Source organism: Quercus robur, chromosome 9, assembly GCF_932294415.1.
Source record: "Quercus robur chromosome 9, dhQueRobu3.1, whole genome shotgun sequence".
Classification (NCBI taxonomy): Eukaryota; Viridiplantae; Streptophyta; class Magnoliopsida; order Fagales; family Fagaceae; genus Quercus; species Quercus robur.
The window spans coordinates 48544985-48572267 of NC_065542.1; the positions used below are offsets into that span (position 1 = coordinate 48544985).

The following is a 27283-nucleotide window of genomic DNA, read 5'->3' on the forward strand; positions in this document are numbered from 1 at the left end:
ACATGGAGGAGTATTGGATGAAATCCATTGTCATTTATGGTGTTCATATATTATTTTAACACTTTAATTTATAAATTTGAACTTGCTAAAACTGAAATATAAATACTCTCATGAAAAAGGAAAAATGCCCTTATTCTTTTTCCTTCTATTATTTGGTCTTTTGTTGGTGAAGATACGTTGAGATAGGAATTTTGGCTTCGAAGAGCCTAATCATGGTATTCATAAATCAGTTTAGATAAATTCAAAATGTATACATACACAAGAACTCATCATATTCCTAATTTCTTTTTTAATGAATATAATCTTTCTAAACTCTAATGCATATATAAAAATTGTCTATTTTATTCTAAATATGTTCAAAATTAAAAATCCAAAAAGAAAAATATTAATAATTCTCTCTCTCATCAAGCCATAATTGGAGTTTTTTTTAAGAAATAGTTTCAACTTATGACATCCACTCTTAAGAATTGCTCTTTATCATCAGACTAAAACACTAATTGGTTTTTTAGTGTAGGATAGGATCGAATCCTAAATTTCTTATTAGACGATGAGAGAATTTACCAATTGAGCTAATTAGAACTTACTAATGGAGCCAAGAGTCTTGTAGCTTAATTTGCTGGCAGCTGTTGGTGTTTCCAATTAAGACATTTAAGATTCAAATCCTCTCATCCCAAACTACTAATGAATAAATAAATAAATAAATAAAACATAATGGATGATCCTTTTGTGCATTAAAAAAAAAAACACTATGACAAGAGCAACCTTTAATTAAAAAAATGGTAGATAGTTTTTGTTTGAAAAATTTCTGTTGGAGGGCTTACTTAAGTTTTTTTTTTTTTTTTTTTTGGGTTTTTTTTGGCAAATTGCCTTTTTTTTTTCTAATTTTATTGGTGATTAACCCAAATTGCCAATTCACATTTTTATATGCCCACACCTTAACTAATTTAAAACATATAGATAGGATTTTAAAAGAAAAAGTCAAAATTAGGGGGCCATAACGTGGCTTTGCCGCTGGGTGAAGGGACCAATTGGTAAGGCATATATGAATATAACAAAAGCGAATAGTGTAATCAGACCCTACGAGTGTGTTTGAGAACAACTTATTTAGCTGAAACTAAAAACTTTTCATTGAAAGTACTAAAAACTTTTCATCGGTGCTAATTATTAATTTGATAACAATGCTGAGAATGAAATTTTAATATCCTTTAAACATATTCTTATTTATGGGATGACAAACACAAATTTGCTTCCACACTTTATTTATAAACCTACAAAATCTGGGACTTGACAAGTCAAATTACAAACAAAGGTGCAATAGGATCCAAATTCAATGAAGGGTTTGTTACTTTCATTGAGTTTCAATTTGTTTTAACTCTACCAGATTAGATTCAAACACCATATCCAAATATGCATAAAACGTAAAGTTAAACTAGCTTATAATTGATTAAACATAAATAAGCATACAATTATATACATAGTAAATATTTGAACCTAAATTTAGTACTACACATGTTCGTTATAAATTATTTTAACGCGTGGAAAGAAAATGATGAACCACGTAGTCTCCGATGATATAAAAAGTAATCCTTTTTAAGATGAATTTACAATGTGATGCCATTGGCTCTTGGCCAATTGTGTATTCGCAAACTTTTGCCAACAATTGCTGCATATAAGATTATGTGGTAGCCAAAAAAAAAGTTTCTTAGGGTTTACATGATTATGTGCATTGCACATAACCCTTGGACGCATGTTGCTTTCTTTTTGCTGCCATATAACCCATTATGTAGTAATTACTGCATACTAGTATGCATCAAAACCTTTTCCTTGGTAGAATTGATTAAGATATTAATTTAAGAACAAAGTTTAACTAAAAACTTGGTAGTAGCCAATGGCTACAGCTCCATTTAAAATATTTTTATTGAATGTGAATTTTGAAAAATTTACCAATGGATTGCATTTTTTTTTTCTTATATCTATTATTCTCTTGCTTGCAAAATTTGCAGTAAAAAAATAAATAAAGAACTATGTTATCAATCAAGATTTTGTAATAAAAAATTATGCATAAAAAATAAGTTTATAAATTAAATACTCCATCCTTCCCAATTTGTTTGTCCTGTTTGAAAAGTCAAACTTTTAAGGGAATATCATTCATTGTCTTGTCTACCTTATAAAAATGTATAAGTTTACAAAACTACCCTTAAATAAATTTACTACCCTTAAATAAATTTATTAACTTTTTTGTTTTAAAGAGTTATTCTTAATGAGACAACTAAAAAGGTGCTCCAATTAAATTGATTTTTTAAATATTTGTTAGTTTTATTTTTAAATAGTTTTGAAAATAAAGTAGGGATATAATAAGAATATTAGTGTGGGGCCCAATAGTTTATGGGCCCGGCTCGCTCGCTTATAGGGAGTCCACAGGCCCCAAACTAAAGGAGGCCAGGGCCTAAGCCCAAAAATAGTGAGCCCGATGTGGCCCAAAGATACATCCGAGGACTGCTCAGTCCTCGGAAGACCCAGAATCCCATTGACGAAAGTGGAATACAAGCGAACTTAAAAGATCAGAAAATATCTCAGGGAAATAGTCCTTAATACCCTTCATTGACATGACATCGCACCTAACAGAGCCGGATTCTTAGGCTTTATGGACCATCTCCCACAATTTCGGGATGAGACTGATGGGACAAATCTCTGTCCTGGAAAAGTCGACCCTACACGTGGACGGGGGATAATGAACGTAGGCTAGTATAAAAGAAAACGCAAGGTAACAAAGGGGAGGGATCCATCTCATTGCCTAAGAAAGACTCCAGGAATGAGAATGCCCGGAAAGTATATACGCTCCACCAGGGATAACCCATCGACGGGTAACCGGAGAGTACATTAGTGCTCCTCGGACATGATCCGAGGAGCCCAATCCCTCAATCCATAAAGTTAATGGCTTAGATAACCGGACTAAAGCCTTTTCCAGTCTAGGTTTGTCTAATGTCCGGTCTGTACTAACGCCCCGTGACCCAACTCCAGCCTTTCAAGCCCACTCTCTACAAAATTTATTGTGAGGGATCCATCACGCGCGAGCTCAACGTCATTGTTGGGCCGCTTGAGAATTGTGTCCTTACAATTAGTAAATTAATAACTTTTATTTTTAGAAATAAGACAATATTTTGGGACATCTTAAAATGAAATAGAAGACAAACAAACTAGGGTAGAGAAAATAATAAATAATATCCGATTGACACAAAATTTAGCATGCATATTAAAAATATAAAGAGTATTTTGTTACGTAGTTATGTTAATTTTGTTAGTAGAATTTGTAGTCAAAGTTTGTTCTTAATTTAATTGCAATGGTAAATGGATTTGCCCCTGGGATTTGGTGGAAATTACGTGCTAGTGCCCCCTTCTTGGGCTTTATTGTTCAAATTGTTTGTGGCACGTCTGGCAATGTTGCGTTGCACATTGCACACTCGAAATGGTCAGTAATGGTACGGAAAAAATCACCGCTTGCTTTGTTACCTTTTGAATTTTGTTGGCTATCACATGATCACATCATGAAAGATTCGTTTGAGTTGTTTCTAACTTTCTATAAGAAATGTTGGTTCTAGTTAGCTCAATTAATAAAGTCTCTAATAGTTAAAAAAAAGATCTGGGGTTCAATCCCTGCCTACATAAAAAACTGATTGATTATTGATGTCTTAGTCTGATGATAAAAAGCTATCATGTTTTATTATCAGAAATGGACGCTATAAGTTGAAACTCTTTAAAAAAAAAATTATATAAAAAAAGATAATAAAATAAATCCCTTGTTAAAATCATATAAATATAAGAAAAAGTTAAGTGGGTAGGAGATAAAAATAACGTAATAATAATATAATTAACATTGATTCTCAAAAAAAAAAAAAAAAAAAAATTGCTTGGCCTTAATGGACCTATTATTGTAATGTATGTGTTGACATTAACCTATTTATTGTAATGTATCGTTAAAATGCCATGTATACAAATATAGTTTTTATTTTTTATTTTTTTTTTCTTTTGGAGAAAAATATATACAAATATAGTAAATGTTTAAAAACAAGGTAATCTTAAAATTACTGGAGTTACAAAACTATGGTAGTCTAAGGTATTATACAAAACTACTATCTATATTTTTTATGGTGAGTTTTGATTGCGTCAAGTGCTTCTGTGTACTGGACATGACACATGCACAATATATGTCCTAAAATAATTACGTGTCAATATTGTATCTTGTCTAGCGCAAAGAAATACTGAACGAAATCCTTAACTACAAATAATATTGTTATAGTATTTTAACATCTCAATTTGTAAATTTTGAACATGTCAAAAACTCAAATATAAATATTTTCAAATAAAACAATATGGTGAGGAAAATGCCTTAACATTTTTCCTTTTATTATTTAGTCTTTTGTAGGTGGAGGGTCCAATTGGAAATGCAAAATTGCAAATAAAAAATATAGAAAAATGAATCAAGTAATTGAAGTAAGAGTCATGCTTTTCATCATCAAGAGTGCTAGTCATTAATTCAATATTAACAAGCGGAGAATTGAATTTTAATATCCCTTTAGAAATTCTTATTTATAGGATGACAATCCCAAACGTGCTTCCGCACTTTATCTATAAACCTTTGGGACTTGGCAAATCAAAATTACAAACAAAGGTGCAATAGGATCCAAATTCAATGAAGGATTTCTTATTACTTTCATTAAGTTTCAATTTGGTCTACTAGATCAAATTCAAACACCAAATGCATAAAATTTATAGATAAACTAGCTTGTGATTTTTGCATACACATAAATACATTTAAGAATAAAAATAATTATATACATATTGAATGTTTGACCCTAAATTTAATATTATTGATGTGTTCATTTTATAATTTTATAACACGTGGATAGAAAATGACAAACCACTTGTCAAATTCTATGAAAACCAGTCAAACATACATTTTTTTTGATGAACCGTCAAACATACATTTATAAATAGTCAAGAAATCAAAAACTATTTCCTAGCCCGTGTGTCAATCCTTGTTAGGAGTTAGGACCACTTCAAGTGGTCCGCTTGCACCCCAAGCACTGGTTTTATCCCAATTCATACCCCAAGTGCCATCCTTATACCGTTATTGACCTGAATACTGACCTTGCATCTGTTAATGGTTCAAATCACTCAATCACCACTTCATAGTTCATATCACAAATTGAGTTTCTCATTAGGGGCCATTCAGATTTATTGCACACTACCGTCAAAACACAACTTTAAGGGTCCGTTTGATTGGGGTGAAATGATAGAGAGGGAGAGAAAATAAGAGCGAAAATGAAAGAGATGTGTTTAGTGGGGGAAGAGAAAATGGAGGTGAGAGAATTTTCTCCTGGAGCCCACCATTTAAGAGGAAAAAGTAGAGAGAAAGTTGGGGATGAAGTGGGTTTGATGTGAAATTACTCATCTACCCTCCTGTTATTTTGATGTGAAATTACCCATTTATCCTCTTATTATTTTTTAATGTTGCTGCGTCTTTTTGTTTTGTTTTGTTTGTTTGTTTGTTTTTTTATTTTTTATTTATTATTATTTTTTGGTGTGGAAATGTTACCTCTACGCCACCTTTTTTTTCTTCTTGTTTTTCCATTTCCCAGGTATAGTGCACACATTTTGGCTCTTTTCCTTTCGCCCTTTATTTCTTTCTCTTTTTTTTTTTTTTTTTTTTTTCATATCAAATGTAACATTTTTTTATTAGTTGTTTTTGCTAGATGTGTTATTAGTTGTGTTAGTTTGTAGTAATTAAAAAATTAATTTTTATAAACTATTAAAAAAATATTTTTTACGTAGCAGGGGCGTACCAGGGACATGATTGTAAATTTATATAAACTCTATATTTTTTTCCTTCCACTTTTCTTCTCAACTAAATAAAAGAGTTTTCCATCTTTTTATTTTTCTACTCTCTTAACCAAACATACGGAGGGAAATTAAATATTTTCTTTTCACTCCCTCCCTATTTTTTATCATTCCAACCAAATGGACCTAAGATAGGGGTTAACTCAAGGATAACATCTCATCCCATCTCAATGGGCCTAGATCTTGCGAATGTAATGAGGAAGCTGAGTGGATCTCGATGTGGCCCAAACCTTATGTATGTTGCTTATGCATGTGTAAGTTTATTAACCTACAAAAATGGTTAGTCTCGTTAGACGTTTAAGTTTTAACTTCGCATGCATTGCATACTTGACCAAAATAGTACAACTATAGACACCCTATTTTGTATTAGTTAATTATCTCAAAGTCCCCAACTCCCAATAATGACTTTTTTAGTCATAAACAGCAAGTCATGGGTAACTCGACTCTAAATGGGCCTTAACATACTTAAAAGACTGGTCATCAGTAAAGTGTATGCTCTTGTGATGAACCGCAACCTTGGAATACTCAAGTCATTGGGTTAAGCTGTGTTATTATTTCTCAAAAACAGTAGTTCAACTAATGACATTTTTTCCCTTCTAGATTGAAGGTTTGTACATTTGAAAATTTGAAGTTACCACTTATCTTATTTTAAAGGGGAAAAAAACCATAAAAAAATCGAAGACATCATTTTGTATTTAATTTAAAAGTATTAAATTTACATTTCAGATAGAATATTAAAAAATATTTAAATTACCATTTTGGTCCTAGGTATTTGCTCTATGTGTCAAACTAGTTCCTTACTTTTTAAAGTGTTTGTTTAGTCCCTAACATTTTGGTATTATGTCAAAACAGTCCTTGCCGTTAAGTGATGGATAAAAAATGCTAACATGGCTAATAGTAAAAATAAATAAATAAAATTTTATGCCACCTAGCTATTAATGAAAATAAAAAATCCGATTGACGAGATTTACGTTGTTTGGTCTTAACGGGCCTATTTATTTATGTATATAAATATGGTAATCTTAAAATTAATATTTTCTTTGAGAGAAATCTTAAAATTTATATGGTATTAAAAAGACTAAAACAATGATGATGCATAGTATTATACAAAACTATAACCCACAATATTTATGAAGTGTTAAGCTTGCACCTAGTGATTTTATGTATAAGACATGACATAGACACAACATATGTTTTAAAATGATCACGTGTCAATCTTGTATATTATTTAATGTAAATGAGTATTGAATGAAATCCTCAACCACTTATAGTGATAGTATTTATATATTATTTTAACCTTCCAATTTCTAAATTTTAACTTTTATGAAACTCAAATAAAAAAAAATATATATATATATATGGCGAGGAAAATGACAATTTGATTAAAAATGTATTTTGGATTTATGTGGAAAGGCTCACGAAAATTTCAAAAAGCCGTCTTAGCTCAGCCGGTAGAGCGCATGGCTTTTAACCATGTGGTCGTGGGTTCGATTCCCACAGACGGCGCCATTTCTTTTCTTCTCTGAATATTCCTTTTTCATTTTTTTTTTTTTTAGCTTTTGGCTTTTCCTTCTCTGTACTATATACCCCATTCATTCTCTCTGGAAGTCTTTGCAATCACAGCGAAGCTAATTTCAAGGTATCAATTTCTACGCTCTTTAAACAATTATTTTTTTTTGGTGGGGTTTCTTTCAATGGCACTTTCTTCAATTTCGAAATTATTTTCCTTGTCAATTTCCCACAAACCCCCAAAGTTCTCAACTTTGAATTCACCCACTGCCACTGCCTCCTCTGCTGAGCAATTCTACACTCACCTGCAGAGAAATGGAACCAACAACATAGAAAAAACCCTGTCCACAGTTAATGTCCCATTGGACCCCAAATGTGTCACTGATGTCTTACATAGATGTCAACCAAACCAATCTCAAATGGGTCTTAGGTTTTTCATCTGGGCTGGCCTTCAATCCAATTATAGGCACAGTTCATTCATGTATAGCAAAGCTTGTGAATTGCTTCAAATCAATCGAAACCCGGGTGTTGTTGTTGATGTTGTTGAGGGTTATAGGGTTGATGGGGTTGTAGTTAGTCCTAAGGTGTTTAAGGTGGTTTTGAATTTGTGTAGGGGAGGCAGGCTTGCTAATGAGGCTTTGTGGGTATTGAGGAAAATGAAGGAATTTGGTTTGCAGGCGGATACTACGGCATATAATGTGGTTATAAGGTTGTTTTGTGAAAAGGGTGATATGGATATGGCTGAAGGGTTGATGAATGAGATGGGTTTGAGTGATCTTTATCCCGATATGATCACACATGTCGCGATGATTAAAGGGTTTTGTAATGTGGGTAGGTTAGAGGATGCTTGTGGATTGGTTAAGCTTATGAGGGGCCATGGGTGTGTTCCAAATGCTGTGGTGTATTCTACTCTTCTTGATGGGGTTTGTAGGTTTGGGAGTATGGAGAGGGCATTGGAGTTGTTGGGTGAGATGGAGGAAGAAGGTGGGGATTGTAGTCCTAATGTTGTTACATATACATCTGTGATCCATAGTTTTTGTGAGAAAGGTCAGACAATGGAGGCATTGGAAATTTTGAATAGAATGGAAGCTTTTGGGTGTGCTCCTAATCGTGTTACGGTTAGTTGTTTGATAAACCATCTCTGTCTGGAGGGGTGTGTCGAAAAGGCTTATAAGGTCATTGATAAAGTTGTTGCAGGAGGCAGTGTTTCATATGGTGATTGCTATAGCTCTCTAATAGTGTCTTTGGTAAAATTTCAAAAGCTTGAGGAGGCAGAGAAGCTCTTTAGGAAGATGCTTGCTGGTGGGGTGAAACCTGATAGTTTGGCATGTAGCATTTTGATAAGAAAGCTTTGCTTGGAGGGAAGGGTGTTAGATGGATTTTGCTTATCTGATGAAATTGAGAAGTTCGAGTTCATTACTTCCATTGATTCTGATCTTTATTCTATTCTTTTAGTTGGGCTTTGTCAACAAAGACATTCAATGGAGGCTGCAAAGCTTGCGAGGTTAATGCTCAAGAAAGGAATTAGATTGAAAGCTTCTTATTTTGACAGTATAGTTGGACACCTGAAGAAATTTGAAGATGAGGAGCTAGTTAAGCACTTGAGTAAGATTGGGAAATAAAATTCAGTCTGTCCTGGAGGATCTTATTAGTTGATTTGAGCACTTCTGAGATTACAGAGTTCTAAGTCTGTAATTGTGAAGAAACAAGTTTGGAATTTCAAGCAAATGAAAGGCCTTGTCTTGTTTCGTCTGGTTGTGGAATACGGAATTCGGACGTGAGTGGAAGCAGTCATCAACCAATGGTTAACTGAGCTAAGGTATACAGTGATTGAGGTTCAAATAAAAATGCGTTGCTGTTATTAATTCTCTTCCACTTTTAGAACATTGCCATTGGTCTTAGAAACTTCTTTATTCTTAGAGCAAGACTTGTTTTATAATGCCTCCAATATTTCATTATATCATGACTCCTATGATCAGTGCTCCAATCAAGGAGTTAAACAATTCACTGAGCTACTGAGCAACTTTTCTGGCACTGAATGACATTGCACGTATGCTTATAACATCTTAAAGTCATATTGTTTAAAGCAATTCTTGACGTTATCCTCCTATTTTTTTTTGGTGTGGCTGTTCATGGGTCAAATTGTGTCCAATAACATAGTTTGTTGTATTTCATCCTGATTCAGTTCTTGTGGTCATTATGCTGTGGTTACATTTATTTGATTATAAACCAAAAACTTATATATATACAGCCAGATTTCCTAGATCGTTTCAATCAAACACATCCTTAGTAATTCAAGAACATACTAATTAGGATTCCAGTGAAGAGTGGCACCTTCAGCTCAAAGATCCATTGTTGTTATGGCTTACCACTTATCTGCATATTGTCATTGAAGTCAATCTTGTAGAAGTTAAACATTTTCGCTTTTTGGGTTATGGCAAGTCCCAGAATATCATATTTTGCTAGATTTTGAGAACCTTTAATTTGAATTTAATGCTTGTATCAGATAATGATCACCTAGAAATAAATGGCTACCATGTCGGAAGACATCCTACTGAATTGTCGTATTCTTTAAATTTCTGTTGACCCTATTTTGAGCTCTATCTAATATTCTTGAATGGTTTTTGCTTGTATGGACTGGTATTTTGTGCATTATTGCAGACAAACTAATCAGGTTAGAGATCAATACCCACTACATCCAAGTATAAACCTGTCTTTGAAAAGAATGTTATTTAGCATTTTAACTCACTTTATTTATTATTATTTTTTTGATAGGTAGCATTTTAACTCCTTTATTGAAGTTGGATTCTTTCTTGTCACTCTTTCACTGTTATGTATCATTAGGATGTCTCTGACAAGGCTTGACCTTTGGTTTCTGGAATTGCAGGATCACTTAGCTTCCAGAAGTTATCTTAAATTACCAAATGTGAGTAGTATAACTTGTTGAAGCATTATAAATGTTGCATTGAAGCTTTTCTACTGTATAATCTTCTCTTTGTGATGCATTCAATAAATTCTGTAATTGTGAAATCGTATGAATGTTAATACATTTTGAAGTGGGCAGCCGCTAGGTTTGATTGGCTTGTGGCAAAACCTTGTCTGATGAGGTTGATTGAGCTGACTGACAATGGGATGAGTATTCACTTTTCTCGCTCCAATTGAAATCTTTGGATATTTCGGCTAACAAAAGTGCAGGCCCAGCTCTGGCAGACTTGCTTAAGGTAATTAGAGCTTACCCAACTGCTTTAACAATTTCTAAAATTTTTAATAAACCCTTCATGCTTCTGATTATAAGTTTCAGCCTTTTGGAAATAAGCTAACTTTTAGTTTTTCATCTTGCATTATGCAAATAAGCTACTGGAAATAAGCAATTCCCAAACAGACACTCAGTATTCTGTGCTCTTGAACAGATCTCTTTCACAAGATTTAATTTTTCAATGGCATTCCCATGCATTGCTTCATCAAAGTAGGAGACAACGGAGAATTTGTTGGTTTCAGGTTTTACAGAAACTTGTGGGCATGGTTTGGAACTCAGTAATGTTACCTGCTCTTTGTACGTGTAAATTAACTTGTGGATTTTATATGAAATTATGAAATTTTAGGGTCTATGACAAAGATATGATGCTTTGCATACTGCTTTTGACTTGTAACAGCCATGTGTTTGTATCATTTCGGAAGGGGGGAAAAGATTGGAATAGTTGTATTTCCATCAAGATGTCTCAAATACTATCAATTTTGCAATTGTGCAGTTAAAGTTGACCTGAAATTTGTGTTGGATCCAATCTAATCCTTTATCAATTCTTCAGCATTTATCAATTGTTAACACCACTTATCAGTGTGTGTTGCATAACTGCAATTACCAACCTGATTAGTGTGTGGATATGCATAGCAGGAAACGGCCATCATCGAGCTGGATTGCTAATACATTCAAATCACCAATATATCACTTTTACCTGCATGGCTGCCTGACTGGTGACACATTGGTGATTTGAACAGCTGGAGGAAAAACAAAAATCAATATAACACTAATAGTGTAGAGCATTTCCATGAAGCTCGAAAGGGAATATTGTTTTGACTATTTCTTGAGTAACATTGTGAATGTGGAGGAAACGATCAGATTATGTAACAGTAAATTGATGATCCATTGCGTAGTGTCAAGATGGATAATTTACTATGGCTTGTCTAAAGCTTTGAAGCAATTTGCAGGAGACAATTCAAACCATTGGCTACGAAATTTGGGTCATAGTCAAGGGCTAGCACATGGTTCAGTTGTGCAAAACATGATTTTAGCATGATAAAAAGTAAAAACATCAATTTTCTTCTCTTGGAACTTAAAGAAGTTTACTTCACTTTTATTTAAAAATACAATTTACAACTTGATATGTACGACAACATTTTCTTGTGTGTTTTGACTTTTGAGTCTTAAATGGTATCTTATAGCCACTCATTTTTGTGCAGATGAAAAGCTTTACATGGAGGACAGGAACCAAGTGTACCCTATGTTTTTTAAGCCATCAACGGTAGACTAATTTACTTTGATAACCAAGGAAGAAAAAGAACATAGAAATGGTCAATGCAAGAGAGGTACAACATTATGTCACTCAAGACAAAGGACAACAATTCTTTTTCAAATTAGTCACATCCATTTTAGAAGCAGTTAAAGAGCATAAAAGCATCAATATCTGAAATAATCATACCAAATTATTTTTCTATTGACAAAATCACTCATCCATTCTGGTTCATCCCAAACTGGAGATTTTGTCTTAGAATTGTTGTCACCCTGGAGAGATGCTGCCACTTTTCATATCGTAAAACCACCAACCATGAATTGTGTTATGGCTGAAGTGAAAATATAGACAGTTTCTCTTGCATCCCACCTTGCTTGCAGAGACAGACACACAGCACTGTTCCCCACAAACAATGTTTGATCACCAAGGCTCTCCATCTTAGTCCATGAAAGTCTAACAAGATCAAGCTGAAAAATCTCTACATCATCCACAACATTAATTGACTTCTTTGAGATGAGAAAAATCAGTAAAATCTCCCCATCTAACTGCACCAAATATTCTCTAAAATGCTTCGATGAGACGGAAGGGATAGCCCTTTTTGTACCCAAAGAAGTAGTTTTTAGATGAGAATCTACTTCTTCCATCACCGCAAGAGTTCCTTGCAAAGTCAAAGCATAGAACTTACCTCTAAATCCAATGGCATTTGTTAATTGCATATAATGCTTTTGTGATTTGTCTGAGCATGCGGATCAATGAGAGAGCAGTCTTGTTTTATCCATTCACACTCTCCTCCTTTTTTGCTAATTATATACTTAAACATGCAGGATGGATGTCTAGTGCCTGTATGTGCTCCAATTAGCCTATGGAACATGAAAGCTGGATGACTGGTGCCTGTCAAGACCATCACCATACAACCTAATGACAATGTTGAGGATATAGCAAAACATTTAAATTCAACTCTGGCATCCCATAAAGGTAGACTACGCCATGATCTCTTAACTGGATCCCATAGAATGTAGGTTGAAGGTGTTGGCCCTTTAGCCACCAATATACCATTAGTGCACCCCAGATAGTATTTCCATGGATACTGGGGTACTCTATATGGTGGCCAAGGGTCAGTCAAATTGCATTGTTGTTGATCTCCTTTACTGGTATTGGTGTCGGAGATTTGAAGCCAAGGTAGCACTGCATTTGGATTGCATTTCTTGGGTGCAGCTCTCCATGACTTGTTCACACTCCCAAAGGGATACAATTTAATCCAACAATAATAAAGGAAAGAGGAAAAATGAATCCATCTAGAGATACTTGAATTAGAGACGTGACTAATAAAAAATCCAAGGGTCAAAGTTATGAGGCAAGACTTTGTAATTTAGCAATAGTAGTGTAAGAGCATTCACATCAGACTCTTCAAAATTTTAGTTAAACTATCCCAAAAAAGTCTTTATTTTTATTTTTTATTTTTTATAGTTTAGTTAATTGTGTTTTTTACGCACACACATTAGACTCAATACTTTATTTTTTATTTCATTTAAATAATTATTATTTTTTCTCTCTCTCCTCTCTCCTTTCTAGAGACAGAGGACATACCAAGAAGGGAGCACAGACGAGAGAGTTGAAAAAAAAAAAAATTCAGTTACAATTTTAGCTTAGTGAGGAAAGCTAGTCGCCACAAGAAGCAAGTGCCTGCTCCTCACGAAGTATTTGGGACTATTTTGCTGAGATTGATGCGTGAGTTTTTTTAGTCTTTTAGCTATATATTTGCTAAAATATTAAAATAGTTACTGTGTAGTAGTGGTACACTCTTGGTCGCTCCAGAAGCTTATAAACCTTGAGTGGGAGGGTTCTCTAACCGATGTGGGACTTGCGGTTGGTACGCGAAGACAAAGTCTTTGGCTGCCCCCTTCCTGCACTCGAGGACGAGGACAAAACCGTGAGGGACTGGCTCCCCAAAGCGGACAAAAGCCTTCTAATATCCCCACAGTTACAATGATGTGAATGTTTAAGTAGAACTAATAATCACTTCCTATCAAAAAAAAAAAAAAAAAAAAAAAATCACTTTCCTCATTGTTTTTGGCTAAAAAGTGGATAAATGTCAAGTATACTTGTTAAAGAGATTTTTTTTTTTGACAAGAAGATATTTTTTTGATTGAAAAAAAAATGACAAATCTTGATTGGTAAAGTATAATTATGGGACAAAAAAAATTTGATTTATCTTTATTTTATATAAAGAGAATTTTATTCTTAATATATGACTTCATATACAATTGGAAGATTAGAGAAAAAAAATTAAAATATGGTGTAAATAATAGGGACTAAATACGTAGCTTACCCTTGTTATTATTATTATTTTTTGTAGGTTGAGAGCGATAGACAAGCTATTGATAATGAAAAGCTTCTATAGTGTCTTTTTATAAATTAGGTTTTACTGTTAACTCTTTAGATATTATTTTATTATTTTCTATCTTTTAATATAAAATTATTTTTTATATTATAGATATTTTTTTAATATTTATCTGTACCTTAAAATTTTGTAAAAATAAAATATAAAAAAAAGTAATTGAATGTCCCAAAGGATATCTAGATAAATTTGTTGTTAAATAAACAATGCATGGAAATCTTACAAATGATAAAAAAATGCCCCATTTAAAATTGTTACCTTAGGCCCTAAAATACCTTGAGCCGACTTTATTTATCATTCGATTCATAAACTTATATTTTATGTATTAATTTAAACTACAAAAAGTCAAAAACTTAAATTTAAACAATTGATTGATGATAAAACTATTGATCATTGATCATAATGAAATTTTGCAAGTATAGAAAATATATAAAGATAATGTAATCCAACTGTGGATTTATCAAAATTCACATTCAATTAAAAAATATCGAGTGATGTAGCATTGCTTAAAGTTACACAATGTGTAACTTAACTCAACCCATTATTAATTAACTTTGGACCAAAGCTAGTAGCATTCTAAAAAGACTCTATACCATACTATCTTAAATCACAATATAACATTTCTTGAAAATATGATTCTTGAATTTTAGTTATTTTTATGATATATTTATTCATTATCCACGAAGTTCAAACAAGTTTATAGTTGTTATGTTTAACCATATAATTATTATTTTATTATTATAAAGTTTAGTTACAATAAGTTTTTCAACCAAAAAAAAAAAAAGAAAAGAAAAGAAAAGAAAAACTCCACATCCAAACTTATATATCAAATAACTTAATTTCTCAATTCAAAGCCAAATCCAAAAATCAAAAGTCAACAACCTCAAGAACCTATAGCTCATGTTTAGCAAGAAGCAATGAGAGAGAAAGAGGTGGATGCACTGACCAGAAATAGGAAGTAAGAATGTGTCATCGGATTTATTTTTGTGTAATCTCATATTTGATATATATTTTTAGGTTGTAGGTTATTGTGGCATCAATCACTCCACTTGTATTACCTATGAAATCATAATTTAGAACCATGGGAAAAAGAGGAAGTCTTACTTTTGTAACAAGTAGTCTCATTTTCTCACTGATAAATTTACTCCAATGACGTATGCGACTTTCTTCATACAATTTTTTCTAAGAACTTGAAACCACCACTCTAATTAAATAGAAAAAAAGAAGAATATTTACAAGACCAAAAAGAACTATGGATATGAAGTTTTAATATGAAAAAGTAAGACTGCAAATACCTTAAATTTGAAAAATTATTAAAACAAAGCATAACAATAAATCTAATGGCCTCTTTCGACTTCCCATTTGTTGTTAACACACACATCTTCTCTCCCTAATTGCTTCGTGACAAGCAGATGCAAGTTTTTGTTACTTTTTTCTATAATAATAATTCTAAAATAAAATTAATAAACAAAATATTGTTTATGTTTATTATAATTTTTTTTGGTTGAAAAAATTATTCTAACTAATTTTTTTAGAGTAAAAATAATAATTATTATGTATAAACATAACAAACATAAAATATTTAAACCTTGTGAATTTTGAAAAAAAAAATCATTACTAAGATAATCAAGAATAAACATAATAATGATTATATATTTTTTCATATTAGTGTATAATAAAGTGTTTTTTTAATGATGTTGCTAATTTTTGTATAAAGTTATGAACAAAAATATGTGCTCATTTGGTTTAGCTTATTGAGACAAAAATTCAAGATAGCATTTTCAAATTACAAATTAATAAACAAAATTGTTTTTGTTTATTATAAATTTTTTTGGTTGAAGAGCTTATTCTAACTAATTTTTGTGAGAATAAAAATAAAAATAATTATGTTTAAACATAATGAACGCAAACTATTTGAACCTAGTGAATTTTGAAAAATAAATATATAATCATTTCTAAGATAATCAAGAATAAACAGAATAATGATTATATATATTTTCATAATTTCATGACATATAATATTGTGATTTAGCAAAATAATAATGTATAATAAAGTGTTTTTTTTTTAAATGTTACTAGTTTTTGTCTAAAGTTTTGAACAAAGATAAGTATCTGTTTGGTTCGGCTTTCCTGATGCTAGTTATTTCAACAAAGAGAAACAAACTTCTAGTATTTTACTCAACAACTTGTTATTGCCACTAAATGGTTCTAGGCAATCACATTTCTCAAGATTAAAAATTTGTATTTTCTGGTCATCATTCTTTCAATTGGTATTCTAAAAGTTGACGGGTAGCTTATATTAATTAGTGAGTACTTGATTTGGGATGATATGTTTGAAGCTACTCTACTAAGTCACAACTAACGCTAGGTTTTACTGATCCATAGTAAGGTCATGACAACCTAATATGAATTTCCAAAATAACCAAGTTTCATATCATTCAATCTTCATCTTTATTCATGCCCTTCATTTGTTTAGTTCCATATTTATTAATTGAAAATTTCGGTATCAAATACCCGTCATAACCATTGTAAGGTTTCCAAGGTACAAAGGTGAGATTAGATAAATGGATTAAGTGAGCAGGTGTTTTTTCTGACCAATACATAGTCAGAAGAACATGAAAATGTTCCAATGGGGGATTTAGGTCAAACATGATACATTTAGTAGGTCCTAAGAAGTAAAGAGTAGGGAGTCAAAGCTAAGGTCTTGCTTAGTCGAAATGGAAAACAACTTACCCGTGAATGAATTGTTCCACAGCGGTGGCAACGATGGCCCAAGCGAAGAGAAGGTGAGCTCGAGCGTTTGTTGAACAGAGGTGAGCTTTTCTTTTGGTTCTGCGTACTGGGGTTGCAAACAAAAACTGGTGTGAAGAGTTTTGATAGCTTTGTGGTTGGTGGGTAGGTGAAAGACATTGAAGAGGCTTCAGACAGAGCATTGAAGGGGATTGAAAGCATTCTGCCACCGGTAGTTGAGAATGGGAATGGAAATAGCCGTTTGGATTGAACTGCGCACCGTTTTGATCTGATACTCCAAGCCTGGTCTGCGATGAGCAGGACGCGCAAGGTTTTCAATGGGAGTTGAGCGCACCGTTTTAGCACACTCCCAAAGCCATGAACAGGACGCGCAAGAAGGTTTATGCGTTTATTTTGTTTCAGCTCTTGGTAATGAAACGGTGCGTATAGATTAAGTGAAACGGTGCGTACAGATTATTAATAAGTGAAACGGTCCATGAACAGTGACACGCGTTTGGGAATAAATGAAACGGTGCGTATTGAGAAACTTGCGTTTGTTGCCTTGCGTTTCCTCACTTCAGCATGCGCGTGGGTCCCAGCTTGATAAAACGCAGACTAAAGAAAACGCTGGATTCATTTGAATCCAAATGGGCACTAAGATTTAAAAAAAGAAAAGAAAAGAAAGAAATGGTAGCTACTAAGAATTTATTAGTGTGAAACTATTTGTTGACATTAGTCTAAGATTCTAAATTAGTTTAAGCCGTTACCAAGGAGGAAAAGGAACACAGAAACCTTCGGTGCAAGAGAGGTACAATATTATATCAACACAAAGGGGCAATTTCTTTATTCAAATTAGTCATATCCATTCCAGAAGAAGCAATATAAGAGCATACAAAAATCAAAATCCGAAACTAATATTCCAAAATATATAAATTTATTCTAAACAGAATTATTAATAAGTTGCTAGTTAATTCCAAACTGGTGATTTTGTCTTAGATTTGGTATCACTCCGCCCTTGAGAGATGCTACCACTTTCCATATCATACAGCCACAATCATCAATTGCGTTATGGGTGAAATGAAAATACAAACAGTTGCTCTTGCATCCAACCTTGCTTGCGGAGAAAGACACAAAAATTATCTCCTACAAATAGTGTTTGATCACCAAGGCTCTCTTTCTTAATCCTTGAAAGTCTAACAAAGTCAAGCCCAAAAACCTCTACATCATCAACGACATTAATTGACTTCTTAGAGATAAGAAAAATCAGTAAAATCTCCCCTTTTAACTCTACCAAATGCTCTCTAAAATGCCTTGTTGAGACAGAAGGGATAGCCCTTTTTTTTTTTTTGATAAGTAACGTAAGAATATTATTAATAATAGGAAATGTGCCAAACCGAGTACATTGGGGATGTACTATGGGGGCACAAATCAGGAAACAAAAGTACAACGGTCAAGAAAAATAGGAAATGAAGAACAAGAAAAATGAGAAAAGACCACACTCCATTCAAAGAGAGTGTGCAAGAACGAAGACTTAATCTCTAACAAGGAACGCTCACAACCCTCAAAGCTTCTAGCATTCCTTTCACGCCAAATACACCAAAACAAGCAATGAGGCGCTAATTTCCAAACATCAATGTGACGATGTCTCTTGAACTTTCCTTGCCAAGCCTCAAACAACTCAAGAACTGTATGAGGCATAACCCATTGAATACCAAACAGGCAGAAAACCAAGGACCATAACTCCCAAGCTATGGCGCAATGAAGTAGAAGATGATCCACCGACTCCCCACAACTCTTACACATATAGCACCAGTCAAGCACTATCACATGTCTTTTACGAAGATTGTCTGTTGTCAAGATCTTACCTAAGGAAGCAGACCAAGAAAAGAATGCCACCCTTGGAGGAACCTTCGAGTGCCATATCATTCTCCATGGAAAGGCAACAAGATTAGTAGGGTAGAATGAGTTATAATATCCTCTAACCTCAAAACCTCTATTCCTTGCAAGCTTCCAACAAACCTTATCCGGGCCAAACCCCCGCACTGTCGAAGAATAGACCAACCTCATAAACCGATCAAAGGCTTCTTCTTCCCAATCTTGTGGTGGACGACGAAATTGCACATTCCAGTGAAACCACCCAGCAGACCAACCCATAACTTCAGCCACCGAGGAATCCTTTGACCTACTAATACTATAAAGTTCCGGAAAGGCCTCTTGGAGAGTACAATTCCCACACCACACATGCTTCCAAAATTTCACTCTAGTACCATCCCCCACATCATATACAAGGAGTTTAGAGAAATTCAACCAGCCACTTCTAATGTATTTCCATAGGCTGACCCCATAAGGACTTGTCACCTTTTCCGTACACCAACCACCCCAAATATCTGGATGAGAATCATCTTCTTCTATCACGGCAAGAGTTTCCTGCAAAGTCAAAGCATAGAACTTAACTCTAAATCCAATAGCATTAGTAAATTGCATATAATGCTTTTGTGCATTGCCTGGAGCATGTGGATCAATGAGAGAGCAGTCTTGTTTTATTCATTCGTACCCACCTCCTCTTTCTCTAATTAGCTACCGGAACGTTTTATCTGGATGTATACTGCCTCTATATACACTATCTAGCCTATGGAACATGAAAGCTGGATGACTAGTGCCTGTCAATATCATCACCATGCGACCACAGGAACATGTCGAGGATAGAGCAGCACATTTAAATTCAAATCTGGCATCTCATAAAGGGAAACTAGACCATGATCTCTCAACTGGATCCCATAGAAGGTAGGTTGAAGCTGTAGGCCATTTAGCCACCAGTCTACCATTAGTGCACCCCAGATAGTATATTTCCATTGATACCGAGGTGCTCTCCATGCCACCCATGGGTCGGTAATATCACGCTGTTGTTGATCACTGATGCCAGTATTGGTGTCAGAAATTTGAAGCCAAGGCAGCATTGCATTTGGATTGCATTTCTTGGTTGTAGCTCTCCATGACTTGGTCACACTCCCAGTATTGATGCCTTGCTCAAGAGTCAACTGGCTTGCTATTTGATGAGGGAGATCTGGCCATGGCCTAGTAGTAGTATTCTTGGCTTCTTTGTTAGCTAGAGTTTGCCGCATCTTCTCATTGTCCTCTAGAGACATGTTGGATAATGAAACACGGGGAGAGAGATTCTGTTATGAGAATGGAACTAGCTTAGATATATAAATAAAACCAATAGAAGTGGCCTCCAAGTCTAAGATGGGATTTATAGAAAATGTACTTTAAATTATGGTGGGCCCAGGTGTGATGAGGAAGGTTAACTTGAAAATGTTATAAATTGATAAATTGTAATTTTTGTTCTGTCACTATCTTTATTGAGTAATTAAATTAAGATATTATATGGAATCATTTTTGCAAGCAAATGTATAAATTTTCTCCCATCAAGCTTATTTTGTTTTTGTAAAGCTATTGTATTGTGGCAATTTTCTGCTGTTCGCACTATTTATCATGAAAAAGGCACGTTGGGGATACACATGGCGGAAATGATCATCTTTTAGCTGAATTGATAAAACATATAAAAGTTCAGTTAACAGATGTCTTTAGAGCATTTGTCAATGAATTATTTAAGGAGAGTTTTAATACTATTTTTATGAAAAATATAAATAGTTGTAAAAAGAGTTAGTTATTTTTTTTTCTTTTTGTTGATTTAACCACTTTCTATGTAATGGCAAAACCATGAATGGGAACAAATTGCTGATGAGAAATGCTGGAAAAAAAACACTATAATGCTAAATGGAGCATTTCCAATTTCCATGAAATGGCAATGGAAATTTTGGAATATTAGTTTTGCCCACTTGGGCCTGAGCTCAAAGCTGGAGAAGCATTTTGAATTTTTTTGTCATATACTCAAGGGCGGGCAAGTGGTTCTGTAGTGCGAAGCACGTGTCTAGCATGATAAAACAATAGTTGTTTTTTCTTTAAACATAGAGAATTTTAATTTTTGCACCAAAAAAAAAAAAAAAAAAAAAGAAGAAGAAGAAAAGAAAAAGAGAGCTTATTTCACTTCAAATCTGAGCTTTCTTAAGGCTAGTCAAAGGAGATGGACTTAGATATTATGGATAAGTTCCAAACAATACAATCTCACGCCAGAAGAGGAGGGGATTTGTATAGCAAATTCAAAGTGTAAGTGGAAATTAGAAGAGGATTGGGAGGTGGTTTAGTATTGTTTTAGCAAAACGAGATGTATATAACAATAATCCAAACATATTCACAAAACCACACAGCGGTGAATAAAGTCGTCACTGGGGAAATGAATAAACAACTTCTAAAGGCCTTCACAGAAGCAAAGGAAACAACTCTTAAAGAAATGCACTCATGTAAGTCACCTGGACCTGATGGCATGCTGTCCTTATTTTATAAAAAATATTGGCACATAGTAGGGCCATGGGTTGGCATAGTGGTTCTATATTATGCTTTATCGCCAGTAATCACACATTTTAGCATTTGTAGCTTCAAAATCATGAAGATCCCTTAATAGAGATCAACAATAAAACTACTCTGTCCTTTAAAATATATATATATATATATATATATTATGATAATAGGACTCGAACTTATGACATTCGCTCTATGATGATTGCTTTATATAATTAGGCCAAGACACCAATTGGATTTTAGTGTAAGCAAAATTTGAATCTAAGTCTATTATTTAAGGACAATAGACCTTACCAATTGAGCTAACTAAAACTCACCAAAAAAAAAAAAAACTAATTTATCCTTGAAATTGGAACTTCTTGATGTCATCAGTACATGGTTGTGCCTGAAGTCAATGGCTCAAATCACATAACATACAAGCAAGTACTGGTGCAGCTACCCATATTTCCAGCTAAGACTAAGAACCCTCCCATCAGCCACCAAACGCAGCCTGAGAAAGAATAAGCTATTACAAATCTACATGCGTCAGATTTGTTGTACTTTTCCCCATTTATATAAGATAATTATCAATTAAAACACACTTTACAAAACTCAAGCACAATTAGCAGACTACACTGCTTATGCCACCACACAACACCATAGCTTGATGGCACAACACCATAGCTTAATAGTGTGTGTATATAGAGGTTTAGGTTCAAGTTGTCCTGGGTATAACTTTTATGAATATTACACAACTAAATAACGTTCTATTGTCAATCCCACAAATAAAAAAAAATTCTATTGAATCCCTTTTGTGACAACTCTACCATTAAATTACATTGTCTCTTTATATCCTACATGAATGCAAAATATCAAAATGATTAGAGATTAATAACTATCTCATCTATAAAATGTATAATTTCAAGTTTTTTGAATTTCAAAATTATATACAAAAGAGGAGTTAATGGATTAAAAATAAATAATATCTCATTAATACAAAACTTGATGTATGTATTAAGAACATAAAAAGGTTGTAATTGTCAAGATACAAAAGGAAGTAATGCAGCAGCTAAGAGGAGCAGAATCAAGAACACAGATAAGAAGCAGAGCACAGATAAGAAGCTGAGCTCCAATCAGTTTGTACAGTAAATGACAACAAGCATAATAGATAGAAACGGCATGTAGTTTTTAGTTTCACATATGTATTTAACTTAGCATGTGACAGGCACGTGTATCAGTTTGGTTAAGGGTCCGTTTGGATACAGCTGAAAACTGAAAACTGAAACTGAAAACTGAAAAACACTGTAGCAAAATAATTTTTAAATGTGTGAATAGTATCGTGGGACCCATTTTTAATGAAAAAGTTGCTGAAAAGTGTATTTTGTGGGACCCATAAACAGTACATAAAAACACTGTTCACATCAGAAAAGTCAAAAAGTTACTGCTTGACCAAAAAAAAAAAAAAAAAAATTGGTGAAACGTAAACGTGCGTCTGGGAAGCGCAAAACGCGCTTCCCAAACGCACTCTAAATCTGTTAGATTGCTAGTTAGTTAGTTACTGGTAGAGAGAAAGATTAGTTACAGCTGGTTCAGTTACAGCTTTGGTGTATATATACCTATCTGATTGTATTAGTTGATTTTCAATTCATTTTTCAATGAAATAGAGTTTCATTCTCCAGAACTCTCCTCTGTTTTCTATTAGTAATCTAAGAACATAGAGAACATGTAATCCCACAGTGGAATTTTCAAAATATTAATCCTATAAAAAGTTATTAGGTGATGTAACATCTTTTTGATGGATCAATAGTGGGAAAGGGGGGAGATGGGGCTTGAACCACAAAATATCAGGCACCACAAAGGATGTCACTACCATTAGGCTATCACTCAGACCTCATTATTAGGTGTTGTAATGGTAAGGAAGAGTTACGTTAGGTGTAACTTAACCCTAACCATATGTGTATATGTTATTGGTAAGTTAAACAAGCCTAACGGGAGAAGGAAGTGCCTTGAGCTTGTTGGCATATTGTAATCAATAATGCTAACTTGAGCTTATTGGGAAGAATTGTATTTACTCCAACTCAGTCTCATCATGACCAAACTACAATTACCGAAAAAAAAGTATGAAAATGGTAAAACAATCTACCAAAGATCGGTCAGAATTGGAAACAAGATAAGTTTTCCATATCTATACTTGTAACTAGCAAAGAACATTATACGCTTATAGTGCAAACTGGTAAGTAGTAACTTAAAAAAAGACATTTTGAAGTAGTTAATCATATGAATGTTAAGACATTTTGAAGTGAGCAGTGGCTAGGTTTAATTGGCTTGTGGTAAAGCTTGTTTGATAAGGTTGATTGAGTTGACTGGGAATGGGATGAGTATTTGCTTTGCTTGCTCCAATTGAAATCTATGGATATTTCAGCTAACAAAAGTGCAGGTAAAGAGGATGAGTATTCAGCTAACAATGAGGTAAAGGGCCATAAATACAATGTTAAAAGGAAAATAAATAACATACATATCACTTGCAATAACAACCTCAAATGCAAGACTTCAACAGAGGGAAATAGAATTTATGAATGGGATGACGAACCTGTCCTGTTCATAGTTTTTTTTTTCCTTTTTTGCTAGGTAATTGTTTATTGTGGGGGATAGAACCCCGTGCTAACAGTTACAAGGAGACCCAGGTACCACTAGGCTACAAGGCCTGGTGGTTGTCCTGTTCATAGTTGAACCACAAGTAAAATTGAATAAGAATTAATCCAAAAATTTATTGGGCTTAACTAGACAAACAAAACATCAGTAGCAACTGAGAATACACTTTTTCAAGAACAATCCAGATCAGAAAAGACTTCATACCTTCTGCAGCTTTTTGACTCCAACAGATTCTTGTCTCTGTAGCAATGCAAGTCCCAACATATAGTGAGCCTGTCAAATTTTCAATGTCTCTCTGAGACCATAATGATATTAAAAGAAAATGTCACTTATTACAAGAACATAAATTAGACCCCAACAACAAATCATCTCAACAACGATAATACCAAGCTAAGCAAACATATAGCAGCAACATTAATAAGAGGACCAGCCCATCAATGCCTGTACTAAAATGGTTATAATATGAACCAGTGTTTTAATAAAATCAATAGTCAATTCAAGGTGACTAACCTCAAAGAATTATGAGAAAATGAGAGAGTTTTGGATTTTAATTGCTTGCTTTATTAATTTGTTTCCACTGCTCATATAACACTGTTAACGTTGGGATTACAAGCTGATAATAACAACTGATAACAACCAAATGCACTACTGATAATAACAAAATACTGCTGCAAATCCTATCCTTATCCAATAAGCTAGGGAATTCGATGAGCACAACCTTGCTACTGCTGCCATTATCCTTAGCACTTCAAGTGGCCTTCACATATTCCCTTTGGAAATTACATCACGCTTGTGTGCATGTGTAAAAGCCATGACAGCATCCTCCACAGCATGATCATCAAATCACACATTCATACATTGTGACACAAACAAACATAGATACACACTCACTTAAAAGCCATGAACCCTACTCTATAGTCTATAATCCTATCATCCTTTACAACGGAAAGAATGCAACGATTACAGATATGCAAAAATGAAAAAGCCATGGCAACCCTCCTCTACAAACAAGAATGATCATATCATCTTTCTAAGACGGCAGTTAAGAAGCATGTCACCGTGTTTATGTCAAACACAAACTCCTTGGAGAAACAGTTGCATGCGTATCCATGGTAAGTCCAGCCTGAAGGAAAAATTATTTCAGTCACAACAGGGGAACAAAATAATCTTGAACACAGTCAGCACTCAACCCTCTCACTCTCTCTGTTTGTCCAACCCATTCAAGAATCAAAGATTGTACAGTCAATGAATCTAATGCCGAAGGTCCAAGAACCACCGAAGATGCAAGAGCCAACAACTCCAACATCAAGTTCTCAAAGATACTAAATGTAGATTTGGAGATCGCCAAACAACAGAAGACTCAAGAGCCTAAGGCAAGTTTGGAGTTCTTTTGGGTCAGGGATATATCAAAGGTGGTCAATCAATGTGGGTCAGATAATTTCGAACTCAAGACCCCTCACTAAAAACAAATGTGGTACCAAGGTGATGAAAATGTCATTAAATTACTGGCTAATTGGAAGGTCACCTTTGATGAGGGTTAAAGGTGAAAAGATGCCCCCACACTCGGCATTGTTAGGACCAAAAGCCCAAGCAGAACTTGGAAGTTCCTTAAACACCTAACCATAGAAATCAAGCCCCCAAGAACCGAATTCACACCTCAAGGATCACAAACTCTAAGTATGATCCTTAAAATGGTGCAAATCACCTAACAAATCAAGCGCCCAATTAGAGCTATCAGAAACCTCTACGAGAAAGCTCAATCCAAAAATTTTGAACACATCAAGACATTTACTTAAAACTCAAACTTATAAAATTTATTAGCACCTACTATTGCAATTCTTATTATATTGAGCCTCTGGAAAAATTCTAGAAATGGAATTTTATTTCAAAACTATGGCTTGCAAATTATTAAATAAGAAGATAAATAATACGCAAGACTTGGCTGTTGTTGTATTGACAACTTCAAAGAGAGAGAAAAACTGGAAAAGTTGAAAAAATTTCTGTGAAACCATAGAAATAAGAATGAAAAGAATTGCATACCTTAACAGAAAGAGTTGTCAAGCTGAATAGCTCTCCGGCAATCTTCCTCGACTTTTACCCATTGCTAAGTGAAATGAAACTTAGAAAGGGTTAGTGACCGTACATACTTCTGCTCTCGAATCAATCATTTCACGATTCGTCCAATACACAGGAACATTTGGTCATAGGGCAACTGCCTTCAAAAATCAAATCCAAACCCACAATCAAATTTTTGAAAAAAGAACAAAGATTGAAGTTTTAAGCTTTAACACACAAAACCACAAGAACCCAACAAATTTTTTTAAAATTTTTAGGCAGATTGGTTTGAGAACATTCCACTAATGTCAGAAATAGTACCTCTGTATAAGTATCAATGGCGCCTCCAAGATGATCTTTCTTGAACTAAGATTTACCGTCTTGCTCGAGTAGCTCCGCTTGTTTTCCCACATAAATCATGAAGGAACAGAGAACTTTCCGTAATATCTAATATGTCCCTCGTAAATAAAAAATATTTACTATTTACCTTTTTTAAAGGGTTATAAACGTATAAGCACATACTTTTCTAGTTCCTTCTTTTCAAACCAAACAAGGGAAAAATAATTTGCTCAAAAAAAATGAAAAATAATATATTTTATCGATTCTTTCTTTCCTTTCCTTAACCAAAAATACCATAAAAAAAAAAAACCACCATCTCAACGTACCAAAAAATCCAAAGATTGATAATTATTATGTCTTCTAATTTTTTTTAAGCTATACTTTTTTTTAAAAAATCCATGAGACTAAAAAGGCCCATTCATTCCATCAATATCTTCATTTGAAGCCCAAAATCGAATCCACAACTTCCATTTGTACCATATTTGTAAAAATTCAATCTGTAGTTTTTAGATCCGTTTTGTGTAATAATTTTTTTAATTAAAAGGTGTTTTTTTAAGAGAAAACTTTAAAGGTGGGTTAGTGCAGTTTAATGGAAATGATCTCAAGCAAGTTAAGGAGCCATTAGGCTCTCTCTCTTTTTTTTTGGTGGTAGAGAACGGAAATCATTTCATTAACTTAAATTAGAGTTGAGGAACAGCCTCTCATAACATACACCTCATAACATACACCAGCTGAATCATACAACATTAACAAAATAATGTCCAGTGGGGCATTAGGCTCATTACAGCAAAATAGT

At 33.8% G+C, this 27283-nt stretch overlaps 2 protein-coding genes and 1 non-coding gene across 32 annotated transcripts; 2 read left to right on the plus strand and 1 right to left on the minus strand.

Annotated features, from left to right (window-relative positions):
* The first annotated feature begins 7331 nt into the window (after nt 1–7331).
* TRNAK-UUU (transfer RNA lysine (anticodon UUU)) lies at nt 7332–7404 on the plus strand. The gene has a single exon. It is a non-coding gene; the product is annotated as a tRNA-Lys (tRNA).
* An 18-nt stretch (nt 7405–7422) lies between these two features.
* LOC126698824 (pentatricopeptide repeat-containing protein At5g47360) lies at nt 7423–13919 on the plus strand. Of its 11 annotated transcripts, none has more exons than XM_050396297.1 (7): nt 7424–9226; nt 10295–10333; nt 10472–10628; nt 10762–10960; nt 11866–11991; nt 12740–12890; nt 13488–13919. In XM_050396297.1, exon 1 carries the CDS (start codon nt 7593–7595, stop codon nt 9027–9029), a length of 1437 nt encoding a protein of 478 aa, XP_050252254.1. In that variant the 5' UTR covers nt 7424–7592; the 3' UTR covers nt 9030–9226; nt 10295–10333; nt 10472–10628; nt 10762–10960; nt 11866–11991; nt 12740–12890; nt 13488–13919. The 11 variants fall into 11 exon arrangements, with proteins under 11 accessions (XP_050252261.1, XP_050252260.1, XP_050252259.1 ...); XM_050396299.1 differs by lacking the exon at nt 13488–13919 and adding an exon at nt 11300–11708 and having other exon boundaries at nt 12740–13409; XM_050396304.1 differs by lacking the exons at nt 11866–11991; nt 12740–12890; nt 13488–13919 and adding exons at nt 10069–10081; nt 11300–11551 and having other exon boundaries at nt 7423–9226; nt 10465–10628.
* A 4464-nt stretch (nt 13920–18383) lies between these two features.
* Nucleotides 18384–26613, minus strand: LOC126698826 (uncharacterized). Of its 20 annotated transcripts, none has more exons than XM_050396309.1 (6): nt 26470–26594; nt 26134–26305; nt 24812–25216; nt 24298–24366; nt 24032–24157; nt 18384–20219 (listed from the first exon to the last, which is right to left on the minus strand). In XM_050396309.1, exon 6 carries the CDS (start codon nt 19525–19527, stop codon nt 18472–18474), a length of 1056 nt encoding a protein of 351 aa, XP_050252266.1. In that variant the 5' UTR covers nt 19528–20219; nt 24032–24157; nt 24298–24366; nt 24812–25216; nt 26134–26305; nt 26470–26594; the 3' UTR covers nt 18384–18471. The 20 variants fall into 17 exon arrangements, 11 of the variants coding, with proteins under 11 accessions (XP_050252266.1, XP_050252267.1, XP_050252270.1 ...); XR_007646606.1 differs by lacking the exon at nt 18384–20219 and adding an exon at nt 21657–21952; XM_050396312.1 differs by lacking the exon at nt 24032–24157.
* Nucleotides 26614–27283: the final 670 nt, after the last annotated feature.